Source organism: Anguilla anguilla, chromosome 3 (genome assembly GCF_013347855.1).
Source record: "Anguilla anguilla isolate fAngAng1 chromosome 3, fAngAng1.pri, whole genome shotgun sequence".
Lineage (NCBI taxonomy): Eukaryota > Metazoa > Chordata > Actinopteri > Anguilliformes > Anguillidae > Anguilla > Anguilla anguilla.
The window spans coordinates 40,689,251-40,708,261 of NC_049203.1; the positions used below are offsets into that span (position 1 = coordinate 40,689,251).

The following is a 19,011-nucleotide window of genomic DNA, read 5'->3' on the forward strand; positions in this document are numbered from 1 at the left end:
ATATGTTGACCTAGCCTTCAACGTTACATACATAAGCTCTAAATCAAATATAATTTAGTATATATTTAGCAGTTGCTTTTCAGTGCTGGACAGCATGGGATCCTAGCCGATTCTTCCCTGGTATCGGCAGCGGCGAGGATGAAGGAAAAGCCAAGCTCAACTGTCTGGACTCCTACAAATGTATGAAAGAAAACAAACACAAGTACATGCAACATTTCTATCTTGTCCGTGGGAAGTTTGCCTGGAGCCAGCTATCAAGTAATTAGCATAGTTAAAATACTGGTTCAAAAACTCTTATTCAAAACCACTATGAAGTCAAAATTTTAACTTCATAGTGGTTTATACAGAAAAGATATAAATCTTACAAATGTACTACAGCTAAATACTTATTCATCTGCTGAATACAGAAACATAGCTTGACATAGTCACCAATTGGTAAGTATAAATTGAAAATTTATGATACAGAGCAGGTAAAAAGTATTGGGCTGTAGTTTTTTTTTTTTTTAAGAATTCAGTTAATATATGCATGTTCCATATGGAAAAACAAACCAAATTACAAGCATTCTTAAATTTCTACTTACAACAGCACAAAAAGATGACAATAATCTTAGGTGCGATTTTCTTCTCCTTTGGGTTTAATTACAATTATTTTTGTATAAGATTATCCGTTCATTTTCCAAAGTGTGAGGTAGGTGGGTGGGGGGGGGAAGTAGAAAAAAAAAATTAGGTAGTCTGTAGCACAAGTAAAATAGGCCCAGCAGTTGCAACAAATATGGTGAAGAAGGAGAAAAGCTTAAATGTGTCCAGCCAAGTAAACCTTAGGGCAAGGTTATTCCCAGTGAGAAATTGCAAAGAAACTTAAGATTGTCAGATTCAGTGTTAAGTATACACTAAAGGTTCCAGCTGATGATCAGTAATGTTAACAGGAGATGACCAGGAAGATCAAGAGGCGGAAGACAACTATCTTGTGTTGTCTAGCAAGAGAAACCACCGTAAAACTGCACCACATCTACAGGAATATCACAATGCAACTAACGAGAAACCGGTTCCCCTGGCTACAGTGAAACAGCAAACTATGATCTGCTGATCTAAACGGATGTGTATCTTTGAGGTGATCTCGTCAGAAAGTGTGTGGCTTAGGGTAACAATGGCTGAGCCCTGGTTTGGCCTCCATGTGCCAGTGTGTACACTAGCCAGTTCTGTGTCTGTGACTGGCCATGGAAAATGAATCGGTGATGTCATCACTGAACAGTTCTGTGGAAAGAACGGGTCACACAAAGAACATTGAACAGTTCAGTGACAAAGAAGCTCCTGGCAATTGGAGACTTCTGGTTAGAGTATTTCAAAATAAAAGCTTAGTAAATAAAATTTCTTGTGGTTTTGTTGTTTTTCTTCTCGTAACTAATATAATTGAATATAATCGCACATAATATACATATATACATATAATATGTTTAAAATATTATACAGTCATTTGAGTGAAATCATGTTCCCAGCAATTTAGTTACTGGTGATATAGTGTGTCCCGGGAATGCATTGCTATACACTGCCAGTTCACTATTGGCTCATCTGCATACCTGATTCCTGCAAAAACTAAAAATTGTTAACAAATAGGGGATATACAGCTGACCTAAAGACCCATATCTTTAACATTATACAGTCATTTTTGTGAAAGCATGATCCCAGATATTGTTGCTGGTGTTTTAGTGCAGCCTGGGCATGCATTGCTGTACACTCTCAGGTCAGTACTAATTTGCATACCTGATTACTGCAAAAACAAAAAAATTTTACCCACTGAAAGGGGATATACATTTAATATATACCCAGGATTCAACCAAATAATAATACAGTTATGACAAATAGACACTTCACCAAGGGGCGTACACGGGAACTGGAGAGGTTAGGAGTGGCCAGGCGGTGAAGCCTAGGAAATTTTATACAGCTTTTGGAAATCACGGGAAACAGCCTCTACTGCGCATGCTTGAGGGAAAAAGCGCCGGCTGCCCATTGAATTCAGTGTAGAAAGCCAAGCCAAGAAAACCTAATAGGTCAATTTTTTGTGATCACAAATTTCATTATGTGCAACAGTTTCTGAAACAACGGTTGGTTATGTCGAGAGGTTTTGGGAAAATATTTATTAAAATATGCATATTTTATTACATACATAATGCCTATTTTTCAATGTTATTTTCATATGAAACAAAACGGTCGTCAATTGAGTTTAAAAATATCATCGAGGACGTTTTATTTTGCCTTCAAAAGTCTGATATCCCCCATTCAGTTTAATGGGAGCTCCAATGTTTTCCCCTCAACATGCGCAGGCAGTACAGGCTTACTTCCGGGACTTAACAAGCGTGGGTTAGCTGAAGGCGTGCCTGCCTGTCTACCTAAATATGCACGTCTACGGGCTCGCACCAGTTTTACACAACAAAGATGGCTGCGCCCTGTAGGGAGCTACTGAGGTCGGTGGCCGTAAGCGGTAGGTGTAAACGGGCTTTTCAAAATACACTATTAAAATAAAGCAATAATTCCATTAATGTGAGCACCAGTGTAATGTATTCTTTCATAAACAGTCGTAGGCAATACTCATACAGAATCGAGCTAACGTTTATAGCTAGCTAGCTAGCTAGCTAGGATTCAGAACCTGTAAAAATAATGTTTAGGGACGTCATTTTCTGACATTTTTAATGAACTAATACCGACGCGTCTTGCTCTCATATGTTAAGTGAAGTACACGTTTGGCATTCCAACCAAATAAGATAATTTGGCAGTTAATTATTATGTATCTCCAAGGGCGGATTTATTTCTAGGGATTCTCCAGGTAGCCCCTTGTAGAATTACCTAACCGCTTTTAATATAAAAGCAAAATACACGCGGTGTCTTCACTCTTTTCGGAATTGTCGGTCAATGTCTTGTCAATATCTTTCAGGTCTACGTCAAATAGCAAGCGGATTTTCATGTATTGGTCAATCTGCTGCACTTAAAGCTTCCAACTTTGGTTCCCACCTAAAATCATCGACCAATAGAAGGGTCCACTGCAGTCATGGGACCGCTCTGATGTGTGTGAAACCCGAACCTCATAGAACTACGGAGGAAGTGGACCAAGAGCAGCCAGATTACATTCCCAGGAAGAAGGCCAAAAACCCCATGATGAAAATAGGTTATGCCTGGTAGGAGCTGTTAGATGTTGTATAACCTGTTTTCACAAGCAAGTTTTTTTATTTTATTTTTTATTTGACGCAATGATTACTGCCGGCTTCACATGTTTGTTACTTTTTAAGTGGAAAACTGAGAATTCTGAGATTGATTTTCCTTCTTTTCAGGATGATTGGATTGCCATCGGGAATAATTGGTTTCATTCTTGCAAAGAGAGAGGTTGACAAGAACCGACTGAAGCAGTTGAAAATCAGACAGCGTATGAAGAGAGCAAATGAAGGGGTTTATGAAAGTGAAAGATACAAACTACACCAAAAAGTTGAATGAAAACTTTATTTAAAGAAATGTATTTAAATGTACAACTTTTACAATCTTCTACATACATAATTGAAATTGACCACATTAAAAATGGTACTGGGCTGTTGCATTACAACCCTTCACAAGGAATTCCAAGGACTGATGTTCACTCTAAAGATTTACAAACCCAACTTGATCAACGGAACTTATTGTAGTTTGCCTATAGGTGCAGTAGTTGCAGTTATTTTTTCATTTTTATTTTGAAGGTTAAAACATTTTGACATACTGCCTGCATATGTATAATTGTGTTTTACTCTGTTGGCAACCTATACCAAATTGCAATGAATTACATCACATTATAATTCTATGCATATACCAGACTCTAAACCAGGGATACTAAAATCTGGTCAAGGCCAGTAGTACTGCTGGTTTTCTTTTCTACCTGATAGATAATTAATCAAAAAAAATGCCACTGATTGGCCAGAGATTTAACTCACCAGGTTTTCCAGATGATAAATCAGTCCTGATTAGAGTGGAAAGAAAACCAGCAGTACTGTTGGCCCTGAGGGCCAGATGTGAGTATGCCTGCTTCGAAATGAATGAGCCTGGAGGGTCATACTCATACTAAATCCTGTCTCACCATGGGCCCTAGTTTCATGTGATTCAAATATTGGGCCTCATTCACCAATATCTTCCTTTCTTTTTTTTTTTTTTTAAGTTTTTTCTTAAATTTGTTCTTGAGAAAGGTCCTAAGAAAAGTCTACGTCAGATTCATGACGTGTTCTTAAACTTCAGAATTGTTCGCAACCATGTTCTTATAATGATGAATCCCTTTATCATCGTAAACTGAAAGCGCGTGCCAGTTGTTCCTAATTAGCATAGGTAAACGCCTCGCCAATCCCCATAAAAGGGCATCAGACTGCAGGGCCTTGTGCACACACAGAAATTGAAAAGAAAAGTTGAGAGAGAAGTCAAGAATGCCCAAACGAAAATCTAAAGACGGTGGAGCACCGGACTCCAAACGTAAGAAAAACTTCAGTAGTTCTGAAGTGGAGGTACTGCTGCAGGAAGTGGACAGCAAACGACCTGTCATATTTAGTAGCGTCAGTAGTGGATATAAAACAACACAAAAAGATGCATGGGATGCTATTACTCGTTCAGTGAACGCTGTATCCAGAGAAGGTCGCACAACTGATGAAGTAAAAAAAAAAGAGGGTTTGATGTCAAATCTGATGCAAAAAATAAAAATGCTGGTGGGAGTGGGCACAAGGAATTGCGTGTTATGTATTCAAACGACAAAGCGCTTCTCGTCACATTAATACCGCTAATTAAATCAACCGGCAGTAAGCTGCATCGGAGAAACTAGCTGTTTCAACCCGTCGCTGCACAAAAAAATTACTGACAGTCATTTTGGTGTCACCCTCCTCTGATGGTGTCACCCGGTGCGGTCCGCACCCCCCTAGTGACGCCTCTGAATAAGTGTTCTCTTTTTCAACATGTCGATGTGTTTAAAAAGTGTTACCTAAGTGCTTAGTTTGTATTCAAAATTTAAACATTTGCTTTTGCAGTATAGACCAAACATTACATAATTGAACCCCCCCAAAAATAAAAGGTCACTACAATGGTTTGATTTTTATAATTTATTTACAGATGAACTCCCGCTGAGGCAACCGCCATCTGAGGCGGAACCTGGCACCTCAATGCTTTGTAAAATAATGAAAATAATTATTTTAAAATATTATAAATTATAAAAATATTACTGTAGTATAAATATATTATACAGCTGTAGAATTGAAGAAAACGCAATAACCAATTATTTTGCACAAACATGTCAGCACTCAAATGTGCGTGTGTGCTCGAGTGTTACCCAAGAACAAATCCCAAATAAGAAAACATTGGTGAATGTCAGAATCTTCGTGAAAACTGCGTAAGTGGGTTTTAATGTATGTTGCAGATATAAGTGCTAAGATGCTAAGTGCCAAATATAAGCATTGTCAAAATAGTAAAGTCTCAAACGGGACGAGTACAAAAAATAAATCTGATTATTGAAACAAGTAGACGTGTAGCATAGTGAGGGTTATGCCTTGAATAGATCACATCCTTGGAGGTTGACTATATTATGTCTGGGCATCTCTATATGTTTTGGAGTGCCTAGTTAGGTTTGATTTGTACAGACAGTGCTTTGTAGTTCTGATGTAGTCAGTAAACATCTAACATCTTGCTGCAATGTCTAATTATGCGACTGCAGATATCCCCTATGAGAAGCTATCTGTTAAACGGCCATAATTTGAAGAATTCTGCTCAATCACGATTCTGCTTCAGAGCAAATGTATGCGTATGTCTGTTTATGGTTAGTAATAGTAAATGTGTATCAATATAGTTACAGCATGTATGTGCTGGAGGTTTGAACTTCACCCGTGGATGGATTTGCCTCAAAATGATACTGCAGTGAACAATGTTTGAATTACTGTGCGACTTTATTACTGCTCTGCAATAATGGTGTACTGTATAAATTTCAGGCAAATGTAGACGATAAATGAAAAACAGCATTTATTAAATTCCGACAGAGGCTTATTTGTAATAGCACAAAATAAAGTTCTTGCTTCATGAAAAGCCTATGTTACAGCACTCTACACCAGTGAGTTGGAAAACCTATGAACAAGTCCTGAATGTGACATATTATTTGTTCTAAAGCTTAACTTGTAGAAAGTGTAGGAAAAGCAGTAAACAGAATCACTATTGTAGAACAGCATGTATATAAGACTTGATTTTTCAGTAAGCCATGTGTGTAACTGATTATGTTCATTAAATGAAAGCACAATACCTACATTTAATATAAAGTAATAAGGCAATACTTGAAAATATACACCAGCATTACTATACAGGGAGTGAAAAAATTCATGCAAATTGCATATACTTCCTTTTCAGATGATATAGTTTCCAAATCTCAATCAAATAAAGCAACTACTCCTGTTCAGCATTGTGATTAAAATAGGCTCTTAGTGGTATAAAAAAATGAACAGATGTTTTTCATGTCCAATTTTCTTGCAAGGCATTTCTCAAAAAAATCAATTTGACCTTTTTTTTATTTTGCGGAAAAAAAAAAGAAAAAAGTATGGCCTCCTCCTGTCAGGTTTTTCCAGAGCACATTTGTGTGACTTTTATTTTGAAGAACCCCCAATGATCTGCAGGAGAAACATGAAGATCTGGACAATGTCCACGTAGATTGACAGCGCTCCGAAGACATACTCTTCCGGGCTGATGGAATTCTTGCGATTCCCAATGAGAAGCTGGGTGTGGTAGGCTAAAAACTAAAGAGCAATAAAACATGTTACGTATCTGCACAGGTGCATTTAAAAAGCTGAAAAATGAAATTTTAGCCAAACTCACCAGGGTGAAAACAATCGCACCAATCGCTGCATACAGCATGTGAAGCCAAAAAATCTGATGGATAGACACATTTTACACTTAATCAGAGAACCAGTGAAATATGCCTTAATTCAGTGAGGCCATGCCTTCAGATACAGATTGTCAAAGTGAAAGCAAAACTTGGCTTTTGGAAATTCAATATGACACTTGATCTCAACTATATTTATATAGACTGGATTAGTGAAATTATCAAAAATGCTTAGCTTCATAATTTTTGAATATTTTATAGAGGCTGAAGAAAGTCACTCACGTATTTGAATGACAGCACAATGGCCGTGATGATGCCTGTCACAAAGACAACAATACCCAGAACAGAGAACAAACCTCCACAGGAGGTGAAGTCCACCTGAGGAAAACCAAGAACCAAAGTCAATAATAACGTTTAACTAGATATCCTTATCCACCTGTTTGTCATTAACTACCTTTGTAGTTAACAATGAACCATATCTCAAACCAGTCAGCTGCCTTTAACCATATTTGCAACTGCCTGATGGTACCACTCCCTGTCAGTTTATGTTTTACCTGTTCCTGCTAAGTTATAGGCACTTACTTGTGCATAAATCTGCATATGTATGTGGTCTAAATGCCTCAATTTAACATCCTTGTATTATAAAAATGTAAGAACACCATGTAGCCAAATAACAATTATTGCAGTATGGATAGTGCTAACAACATGTTTTTGAAAAGTATCACAACAACCTGTTCAAAGAAGACTTAAGAGGCTTGTTTTGCTGCAGAGTAGGGAAGGCAGACCCACACGATACACCTTTACGTCTTTATTTATTCTGAAGTTCCCCCAGAGAGAAATAAAGTCATTATTTTCTATTCACTTACCTTGGTCTGGAAGCAGAAGACCGTGACGATGACGCACACAATCATAGTTATCCCAAGAGCCAGAAACACTGCTTTTGTGTCATAGTAACTGGGAAAATGAACACCATACAAGCTTTGAATGTGCATCAGTGTGCAAAACAATAACAAACAACAAGATAGCATGCACGTTATCTCACATTGTAAAGCTGCTTTGCGACAATGTCATTTGTAAAAAGCGCGATACAAATGAAATTGAATTGAAAATTGAAATTGAACATGACTAAGAGCCTAAAGGAAGTACTTTGGATTTCCATCTCTAGAACCAGCATTACCATTTTACATGAGTGACAGACATCTGAGGACCCGATATGTGAAATAAAAAAAAGGAATCAGATATAACTAACCTTGATATTGTTCCTGTCATGTATGACATGGCAAGGGTCTGGTGAGGGAGACATGTTAAAAAAGACCAGTGAAATCACAGAAAACCTGCAGGTAGCATCATTGTCATCTCCACATATTCAATTCCAGGGACAATACTGAAAGTACATTTTACGCAAAATGCTAAAAATGAAATGTAAATACATGCAGGCAGTCTCCCATATGCATTGTTATCTACAAATATAATCTTCTCTCATTGCCTTGATCTTATTTACCAAGGATCACTAGCGGAGTAATACTTACGAAAATGGCCAGAAGAATTAAGTTCCAAGGGTGACGTCTCCTAAAAATAAATCAGGGTTGTTGATGCTGTTAGAATGTGCAGTGTGTGTTTGTGCTTGTGTATGTTCCACAGCAACCCACATTGTTCAACTCACCTTGGGCCTTTGCAGCAGACCAGGACCATGTGAGTGATGAAGTAAATGGCGCTGAAACAAAATACAAATCAGTGATAAATGGCAAGAAATACACCAACGAACACACATAATGTTTGTTTAAATATAGATTTCCTTTACACTCTGTTGTCATTGACTTGGCCATGAATAAAATGGTTCATTAATCTCATTATAAAGACAAAACATTGCAGTTATTTTGAGGCAGTAAATGCATGTCGCACCATTTGAAACATCCCTGAAACTCGTTACAAATGAGTAGGGCCACCAGTTTGTCTTTATCACGTGAACCACAGGGGTTTAAACTTGTATTTCAATTGGTACAGTACCATCCAGGGGCCCTGTAGACACTTGAAATGCACAGTCAAGTGACAAATTATACAACTGAGTGGCTAATTGTAATGTTTACAAAAACTATTGGTTCACCAAATACAGGGAGACTGAAAGGAATAAAAGTGAACAAGAATGGAACGTCAAATGTACAAACGAAAAGTGCAGTGAGTCAAGTACTCAATTTTTATTAGCTGCGACCGCAGCTCTATAGCTGTCTGTCTGTCGGTCGGTTGGTCGGTTGGTCCACAAAAAGTGTCCCACCCCGTAGCGGCCACAGTTTTCGCCTCAGGAGGCTGAAATTTTGCCATGACCGAAGGTAGAACTGAGTAACTTTCAAGGCCGATTGACCAAGAGGGGGCGTGGCGATGGGCATGGCCTATCACAAAAAGGCGCATAACTCCCGAATGGATTCACAGATTTGCACAAGATTTTGTGGAAAGGTTGGCCATGAGCCAAAGAAAAGGTCACCTGTCTATGTCTGCGTCTGTGCGTGGATGCATGCACACATAGATGTATGTGCGTGTGCAGTCGCAGCTATTGGGGATTCGCACTTCTTGACTAGAAGTGTACAATTCTGTGAAAAAGTATTTGCCCCTTAATTTGTGGTACTAATTTTATCAAGGTACATGATTGGGGTGGTGTTAATGAGATAACTGTCTTAACATGTGGCTTAAAAAAACTGTCCACCTCTTGTTCAAGGAAAACAAGTACATGCAAGACAAACTGGTGGCCCTAGCAACAGGTATCAGTTGAGACTGAACAATTTTGACTGTTGGACATTTTACTCTATAAAATGAGTTCTTTCTTTATAACATATGTTCAATGTTCAAATAAGACTTCAACTGTTTGGAGGACATACAAACTTGCACAAGCATGTCAATTTTCACTCTATAATTTTACACAGATCATTGATTTGTAAAGTCCTTACTAGGAAGCCCAGTACACTGCTGGATAATCCCTCACAAATGAACGCACTTTATCCCTGTGAAAGAAAATTAAAGGCAAACATTTTACTTGCATCAATAATTTAAAGATTTGACACCCATATAAAACCAAAATATTTTCAGTGAAACACACTAAAGCTACTAATACATGGTAAGCATACATAATATGTGGAAACACACTTTATGAAAAGGTATAATTTTACACGAATGTGAAGACGGCCACAATGCTGACGGTCACGAGGAGCTGAGCAGCCAAAATAAGGTAGACCTGCAGGAGGGGTGAAATGGCGGCAAAGATACGTTCAAACATAAACAGCAACACAGGACTTCAATTCTGACAGTACCAGTACTTGTTCTACTTCTGGACAAGCCCCAAAATGCAGCCACAGTAATAATCTGTAGAATAATCTCCTTTTTTAAAATCTGAAGTCCCTGAATATTCCTACAAGACTCATAAACAAAACATAATCAAGAAATAAGTACACTGTGACAGCAGCATGACGAGTTCTATTGTCCTTTCACAAAAATGACTAAAAGAATTCAGTACATAAAAAATTGATATGACCAATTCAAAAAAAAAAAAAAAAAAAAAAATACTAAGGAAGAAAAATAGTGTCCATAAATATACCATTTGTACTTGTGTACACTTTTATGCAGCTGTTATTTTTCTCTTAGGTACATGAATGCTTCCTTTTCCATTCCCAGAAGAATTAAACTACAAAAGATCATAAAATGACGTCAGATGTAGTACGTCACTTACTTTTCGGATGAATGCATGGCGGACTGTCATACTGTCCCATCCACCGGAGGCTGCAAACCCCTCCGAGTCTCCTGTGACAGTAGCATTTACTTCAGCCTGTTTACATTTCACATCTGCATAGTGCATCTGCTCTTATTTATTTAACGTCACGTAAAAAAGGTTAAAATATGCACGGCCTCTGGGTGGACTCTCGCTCTGGTCTTTCGCTAGCATTTGATAATGATTCTCAGTGCATATTTATGACTTAATTGCTTATGCCACTGAGCAGTTAATTTTTCAGCATCAGCAATGAGAGGTAAAGAGTAGATTTCTTAAGCAGTAAATGAATGTATTATAGGCCTGTATTATAGTCAGGCTTCTTAAAAGTGGCATAAAGAATTTTGGTAGACATGATTGAATGTGATGTACATGTGTGTACCAGCTTTGTGCCAAATTAGTACCATATCTATTCTGCATGTTACATGCAAACACTGCCCAATGACTGCCTTACTACAGCCATATTTTTTCATATAGTAACTTTATTTGCATAGCTTTCCTAGATGAACAGCTATAGAACAAAGAAATGAAAACTGCATGTTGATAAGTTAAAATGATTTTGGATGAGATGTAATTTAAGTGTTTTGCAAACACTCCGAAGTTAAAAAAAGTCCACTATGGTGGATTCTTTTTCCGAATAGTAGGGCACTCAATGAGATAAAATTTAAAAGGTCTTAAAAAGAATAGAAATCGGAGCAATTGAATTTTAACCTTTTCGACGAGGACATGAAATGCTTGAAAATCTCAACAGCCTAAGAAAATGTTTCTGCATGAAAAACACAGCAGCTAGAAACCATTTATCTCAGATCCCCATTTTCTCATTGAATAGTATCGTTCTTCTACTGCTTTTTCTACCCAACACTACACTAAAAGTACTACACGCTCAGTATCCCTTTTGACCCTATAACGATTCTTAATGTCATTCTGCAGGTTTATGTACTGACTAATACTAGTGGTTCTGACACAGATGACTTTTAATCATTTCCATTATTGTTGCTGAAACCTTCATGTATGAACTTTCCTAAGTCTCTGGGTAAAGGTAGCTGATAAATGCCTAAATGTAACGTAAGCCCATTAATAAAGTTTATAGACAAACAATATGGCCACCATAGACAAATAAGGTACAATACCACTCTGTATTTTAAAAACACTCCCAAGCATCTTTTTATATTCCATTTTCTTTTTAAAATGCCGTTACCTTGCTCAAGGCCCTATGTAGTAGCAGGAGTTCCCACATTTACTGAATGAATAGCCTACATTTCCTGTAACTCACTCCTTAACATAGAATAAAATATTTTCAAATACTATTTTTAACCTGTGGAAACACATCCGCATGAACACTGTAATTAATACAGAGCATTTAAACAATGCATAGAAGAGAATATTCAGTACATTACACCCAGCCCACAAATATTCAACCACTAAGACTGTATAAATATAGTGAATTCTAATTTGTACAATGAAAAAAAAAAAAGATAAAACCAGGAATTACCAAACAAATGACCAAATCCCAAAAGGAAAAACAACACATTGCCCAAGAAGTCATTATATACCACTGAACATATTTAACAGCAAAGGACGAATGCCAACTTGCACGGTTGAATGATTAAAATGTAAGTTCAAATTTGAAACACAACAGTGTTTGATCTCAATAGCAAGACGGTGTTTACCTTCCTCGGAGTGAGGCATGGGCATCACAGGCATAATTGGCATCATGGGTGGCATATTGGGAGCAGGGTACCCTTGGCCTGGCCCCCCTCCAGAGTGTGGATACATGCCAGGTTGTCCCGGGTATGGGGCTGAGGGCTGAGGCTGGGGTCCAGGAGGGTACATTCCCGGACCGGGGCCATATTGTGGTTGTGGCTGACCGTCAAAAGCAGGGAATCCATATGCTGGGGGTGCAGGCCCAGGCTGACCGGGGTACAGGGGACTCCTGGAATCATCATACCCTGGTGGGAAATCTGACCTGGACATGCTGGTCTGGGCACTCCTTTAAAACAAGACGAAAAAACAGTTTGTTGTTTCATTTTTTTTTTTTACAGCAAGGAGACATACATTTGGATCAGAAAGTTTCCCCTTCTCCCATCTAAGTTACTCAATTCTTTCAAAAATGAAAGGATGACATTTTCGTTTCCATTATGTCTTAAAACCGAGGCTCAGGAGTTTCGCAACTATCAAGCATGCATGTTCTTGGAAACAGGGCCTGGCTCAGTAACGTGAAAAGGGTGGAGTGTGATGACATCATGCAGTTTTTCTTCACCCACCACACCCATCGGGCGCTCAGTCAACAAGGAATGTTCTGCCTCACAGCAGGGCCGGGTTATGAACAAAGGAACAAACAAACAAGCAAAAAGCAGTCAAAGTAACTTTACTTAGTCCTGAAGCATGCCTTCCCCTTCTGGGAGGATCGGTTTCACCACAGCAAGTGTACATGACTAAAATGTTCCCATACCTCTGCTGTGCAAAGCTCCAATAAGTGAGGCCCAGCTTGGCCCACGCTCTCAGAAACCAGAATAAGGCCAGCTTTCCCACAGATTCTAAACCGTCAAGCTCAAAATTCTTGAATGTTTAACCACATTACCTTCTTTAACTGTCAGGATTTCCCAACTGGATCACTAAATTTATCTTCTTCATATCCTGCAGTAAAATACATTTCCTATTCAGTCATTTAAATAAAACTTTGTTCTCTTTGTGTGGTGGAAAAAGTGCACTTCTGAATAACTCTTAGTCACCCACCTCAGAATAACTACCTTTCTAATGAAAAGTAATTGGTCTTAGTCCTTGACAACAACTAGGGAGACCACAGACAGCAAATAAAATTAATATAAATACATATTCATATTCACATACAAGAGGATCTATTAGAGACATTTCTTGCTGCATTAAGTTTAGTTATGAGTGCTACATCAGGCTGGTAGGCTACACCATATAATTAAGAGGGGGAAAAGCCGATGGAACAAGTGTGACACCTCGATATGAAAGGTCAAGTCAGTACATGCAACAGTGTCCACTTCCAGGTACACAAAAACTACACATATAATGGTTCACTTGTATAGGTTTATTCTCGAGTTAACACCGTGCTCTTGTAACATGGGGCTCTCGTGGATAAGCCCCAGTCCATGCAGCCAAGTTTTTCCATAATATAGCAGGCCCATATTTAGTTTATGAGTAAGACAACAAGCCGTTGCAAAATTTTGAGATAAACAAAAAGTGTATGTTCACTACATTATTTTAAAAGACGCTCAATTATGTTTGTGTCCTCGTTTGCTGGACGCATATGAACCTTTCATTAAATAACATACAATTTAAGTAGCTAACGCCAGCATACGATTAAACATTTACTTAAACCATTATATCCTATTTGTAAAGGTTTCGTTATTTACTAGTAAACCTTTTTTTAAAAAAGGACCCGGATTCGCAGGCCAAAACAGGCTCGATACCCTTTAGTAGCCTAGATGGCTCATTCTGACAGCGCAAGAGTTACGCTTTGAAACTCGTTTTAACTAACTCAAAATGTGTCCGCGGCGTTTTATCACAAATAAATAATCTATATAAATGAAGTTCGTTGATAAATTGTGGTTAGTTAAGTCACCTCTGGGGGAAAAAAGTTTTACGATATGACGTTGTTCATAGAAAACAGTCTGTTTTACTTACCACGTAAATAAGAAGAAACAACGCGAACGACAAAATTAAAAGGGTGTCGCAATCACGCTAGTTCCCCGAAAGGCTATAAATTATATCGATATTCGTTTGAATTCCACCGCATACCCTAAACAAGGATCAGATGTAACTTGACCTCGCCTCGTTCTCGCTCAGTCTGTGTTAATGCTAAGATATGCAGGCTAACATTTCCTGGTGTTATTTTGTTCAGAAGATGTTCGCCGTCATGCACTAGGTGGAGTTCCAAATTCAGCATGAGCTCGAAATGCTGGATTTGGAACTCCACCTACAGTGTCTGGTGGGGAAAATCTTACCAAGAAATATGAGGACATGTCGCCGGGACACATTCCGTTGTCCCAAGTTCCGCGATTGATGCTCTGCTCAAACGTAGGCTATTTTGGCTATTCACATTCATTTATTAAGATGTTAAAGTATTAATCCTTGCTGCATTTATAGGGTAAACTATTCCAAGTAAGCTTGCAGTACGAGAAAGCTGCTAGCGTCATTTAAGTCGCTTCAAAACTCTCTCAAATTCAAATTTCAAAGCAAGTTACATAATAAAACTATGCACAATATGGATGATAAATAATAATAATAATAATAATAATAATAATAATCCTACACTGAAAATGACCATATGTTATGATATGTGTGTGTGTGTCTGTCTGGGTTGAGTATGTGTGGGCATGCATGCCTGCGTGTAGGCTTGTACATGTGTATGCTGTGTGTTTATAGCATGTGTGTACATGTGTGCATGACAGGATCACTCACTGTCCCTCAGAGTGTGGCAAGAGAACAAAAATGTGCTGCTAGTATGCAGCAGTCATTGTTTTCCCCTAGTAAGAAGGGTATAGCTTATCTGCCTCAGGTGTATTGTTGAATTGGGGGCCTTTTTGGCTAAGTTTTTTGCGAATTTGGGTGAATTTGGCACATTCAATCGGGGAGAGTTTCAATTTTATGGTCTTTACAGTGTTGACACGGGAGCGTATCTATGTTCCCAGGGTCCTAAGTTCTACTGCACCTGACGAAACAGTGTGAATAATTTTTCATAATTTCTTGGAAAATATTATTATTATTGAGGACTTCTGAGCATAGCTAAGCCATTTGTTTACTGATAGATGTAGCTGACATTGTTTTCTGGAGTAAGACAGAAATCATTGATTTACTGTCTCTGTCTCTATCAGCTGAACACAGATAAGATTTCATGTAGAGCTGGGGAACATAGGACCATGGGAACATAGGACCCTATGTCATGTTCCCATTATGTGCAATATAAATCTGGGGAACATAGGACCTTGGGAACATAGGAATGACCCCGTTCTTCCGGCAGCCATGTTTTTTTTTGTGCCTGCCAGGTTCTATGGCTGGGTGGTGCTGGCTGAGGCTGTACCTCTTCAAAGTGGTTCCCAGTTTTTTGTCAGTAACTGTGGTCACGTAGTTTGTTACAGTGTACTGTCTTTTTTAAATTTGATTTTACTTTTTGATTTTGTCTGTGATTCCCAATAAGTAAAATAATTTAGTTGCAGCTGCGTAGCAATTTGATTTATTCTAATTAGGTTTGTAATTTTATTCTTTGTATTTTGTTCTGATCCTGAGCCGGTGAGGTGTTAGTATTATGTTAGTGTATGTGGAGAACTAAGGCTCAGCACCAGCTGAGTGAGGAGATTATTTTTTTTGCTCAACTCTTGGGATTGCAGGGCTTTGTACTGATGTGAGTGTGAGGCCAATATGTTTTAAATGCTTCCAAAATTTGATTTCCCTTTTTTGTATTTTGATGAGTAATGGGTATTGGCCTAATTCCACCTTGCATGCATTTGTTGTGTTCCTGCGTACTCGTAAAAGATATGTTAACAGAATTCTGCATGCAGGGTTTCAATTGGATGTTTGTTCCATTTACTGATTTCTTGATGGATGGACCCCACACCTCACTGCCAGAAAGATCAACTGGTTCATTTATAGCTTCAAAGATTTTAAGCCACATTCTAATTGGAATTTCTTCAGAAATTTGTCACTTTATGGCATAGAAGGCTCTGCACGCCTCCTCTCTTATTTCATTCACTGCAAAGTTCCCTGTAGAACTGATTTTTAATCCTAAATAATTGTAGCTGGAGGAATGTTCAATATAATTTGTTTTCAACATGAATTTGTGTTTAGTTCCCTGAGATCTGGATCTTTTTTTGAATGTCATAACTTTAGTTTATTCAGGTTTACTGCCAGGGCCCAGGTCTGGCAGTACTGTTCCAGCAGATGTAGGCTTTGCTGTAACCCCTGTTCAGTGGGGGACAGCATAACCAGTTCATCTGTGTAGAACAGCCACTTAATCTCTGAGTCATGTAGACTGAGACCCGGTGATTTACTTTTTAAAATATGTTTGTGTAAAGGGTTGTGGTGCTGGATGCAGGCAGAGAGATGGGGAAGTGGTTTTGACAGCTGCCATTCGCAGCTGTAGGCAGTTACGTAATTAGTTCTAACCTTTATCTGTGCTGCCTGCAATGAGACTGCGGGTTCACGATAGATGCACATGATCACGAACAGCCACCGCTACCGCCACCACCACTGCAGCCACAACAACAGCAGCAGCAGTAGCAACAACAAAAAACAACAACAACCATAACAATGGTGACAGTGTTCTGTTGTGCATAGTAAATAGTAAAGGTTTTAACAAATTAGAAATATTTAGGCCTATTAAACACATATTTAGTTTTACAAACCAATCTAGACATGTTTGCCCCATTAATGTACCGTATGCTTGTACACACAACTCTGACTACAGCTCACCTTGATAAAACGGACCTTGCGGGTCCATCTTCAAGAAAAATTAAGAATGATATTTATAACATAATACAGAACAAAATACAATCACAAGCGAGACTGCGGGTTCACGATAGATGCACATGATCACGAACAGCCACCGCTACCGCCACCACCACTGCAGCCACAACAACAGCAGCAGCAGTAGCAACAACAAAAAACAACAACAACCATAACAATGGTGACAGTGTTCTGTTGTGCATAGTAAATAGTAAAGGTTTTAACAAATTAGAAATATTTAGGCCTATTAAACACATATTTAGTTTTACAAACCAATCTAGACATATGTTTGCCCCATTAATGTACCGTATGCTTGTACACACAACTCTGACTACAGCTCACCTTGATAAAACGGACCTTGCGGGTCCATCTTCAAGAAAAATTAAGAATGATATTTATAACATAATACAGAACAAAATACAATCACAAGCGAGCATATGATACAGCAAACTCCAAACCATTGTTCTACCTTACCTCATTTTGTTCTGTAATGAGGTTCCTTTCCCTCAGGAAAATTATTTAGGAAACCCTGGGTAGCATTGCTTTGGAATACAGCTTGTTTAATTTGTTTGAGCTGAAATAGCCAGTATTGTTTCTTGAAACTTGGTCTAATTTTTGATATCAATACTTTTAACGGCAGGTCTAGATTTTGCATTTTTTTATGACTTATACAGTGGTTTGTATGTCTGAGTAACCTGGCATTTGTGTATGCTGAAAATGTGTTTTTCTTCAGATGCTTCTTACAATCAATTAGGGACATGAAGGACTATGGCTAACAATTTTGAGCCTGCTAGATGTCCAAGGGAGTGGAAGAAGGGCAGGAGGAGAATTAACAGAAATTTACTTGTGGCAAGTTGAACAGATGTCTTGGTGACAACTATGAGATAACTAATTTTAGCTGACTCCTATCATCATTACAGTTACTGTAAAGCTACTTCACAGACTATCTATTTTTTTTTTTAATTCTATATTTTAGCTGACTCCTGTTAGCATTAAAGTTGAAGTTACTTCACATAGGCTACATTTTTTCCACACGGTATCTGCTTTAATTAAACTGCATATATTGTTCAGAACTAGCTTGCTAGCTTACACGGTATTGATCTGTATCATCATAGTCATGCCTATCCAAACAGTACTGATAGCTACCTGGCTAGATGTCTAGCTATACACCACGAAACAGGCAAAATGTAATGTACACCAGCTACAATTTGAATCAGTGTTAAGTAAGATACTACGTAGCAAGTTGGCTATCCATTTGTGGCTTACACTACGTGATGACTAGTGATACCAGCTAAAGATCACAATCATCAGCCTACATCACTGCATACAGCATCACCCCTAGAATCGTGGCTCTGTGCTTCCTGCCAGAACCATTCCACATTATGATACAGAGAGCTGGCAAGCTACACCTTAATTAAATTAAATGAAATTCGGTTAGCTACAATTAGATCCCAGCAAACACGCAACATTCTGACAACGTTGTGAGAAGGTTGTCAGAAAGTTGAACATGTAACGTGGTCTCGTCTCAGTAAGGTTGTCCCAATGTCTTCGTGTTTACTGGGAAGCTACATACAGAGCCATTTGACTACAGTTCAAGCAACAGCACACTACGTTACATGCAACACCATTAGAGCTAAAGCAGATGTAAATTAACTTATGGCATAATAATAATACAAACACAATAAAAAAACAAATTCATAATAGTACATATAATAAACTATATTGTCATTCAGCTAGTATCTTGATGACAAGACTTATCGGACTAAAGCATAATTTTTATGGTGTGTCAAAAAATGTTAACACCTGACACCAACCTACCGTATCCAACGAAAGTGTGTGTCATAAGAAACAGGTTTTTTTTCGTGCAATTTGTTTGAAAGCCAAAGAAAAATACGCTGTCGACTCAGCCGCAAGTTGAAAAAGAGGCGTGATATGATAA

At 38.3% G+C, this 19,011-nt stretch overlaps 2 protein-coding genes across 4 annotated transcripts; one reads left to right on the top strand and one right to left on the bottom strand.

The window, feature by feature from the left end:
- Positions 1–2,328: 2,328 nt before the first annotated feature.
- si:ch73-71c20.5 (DUF4748 domain-containing protein) lies at positions 2,329–3,739 on the top strand. The gene is made up of 3 exons (XM_035408194.1): positions 2,329–2,479; positions 2,930–3,170; positions 3,324–3,739. Exons 1-3 carry the CDS (start codon positions 2,434–2,436, stop codon positions 3,481–3,483), a joined length of 447 nt encoding a protein of 148 aa, XP_035264085.1. The 5' UTR covers positions 2,329–2,433; the 3' UTR covers positions 3,484–3,739.
- A 2,242-nt stretch (positions 3,740–5,981) lies between these two features.
- tmbim1a (transmembrane BAX inhibitor motif containing 1a) lies at positions 5,982–19,003 on the bottom strand. Of its 3 annotated transcripts, XM_035408032.1 has the most exons (13): positions 18,891–19,003; positions 12,272–12,591; positions 10,566–10,636; positions 10,009–10,073; positions 9,790–9,843; positions 8,514–8,564; positions 8,380–8,419; positions 8,100–8,137; positions 7,717–7,804; positions 7,133–7,228; positions 6,844–6,897; positions 6,566–6,764; positions 5,982–6,530 (listed from the first exon to the last, which is right to left on the bottom strand). In XM_035408032.1, exons 2-12 carry the CDS (start codon positions 12,573–12,575, stop codon positions 6,615–6,617), a joined length of 1,011 nt encoding a protein of 336 aa, XP_035263923.1. In that variant the 5' UTR covers positions 12,576–12,591; positions 18,891–19,003; the 3' UTR covers positions 5,982–6,530; positions 6,566–6,614. The 3 variants fall into 3 exon arrangements, with proteins under 3 accessions (XP_035263923.1, XP_035263922.1, XP_035263924.1); XM_035408031.1 differs by having other exon boundaries at positions 5,982–6,764; XM_035408033.1 differs by lacking the exon at positions 18,891–19,003 and adding an exon at positions 14,256–14,495 and having other exon boundaries at positions 5,982–6,764.
- Between the last annotated feature and the right edge of the window lie 8 nt (positions 19,004–19,011).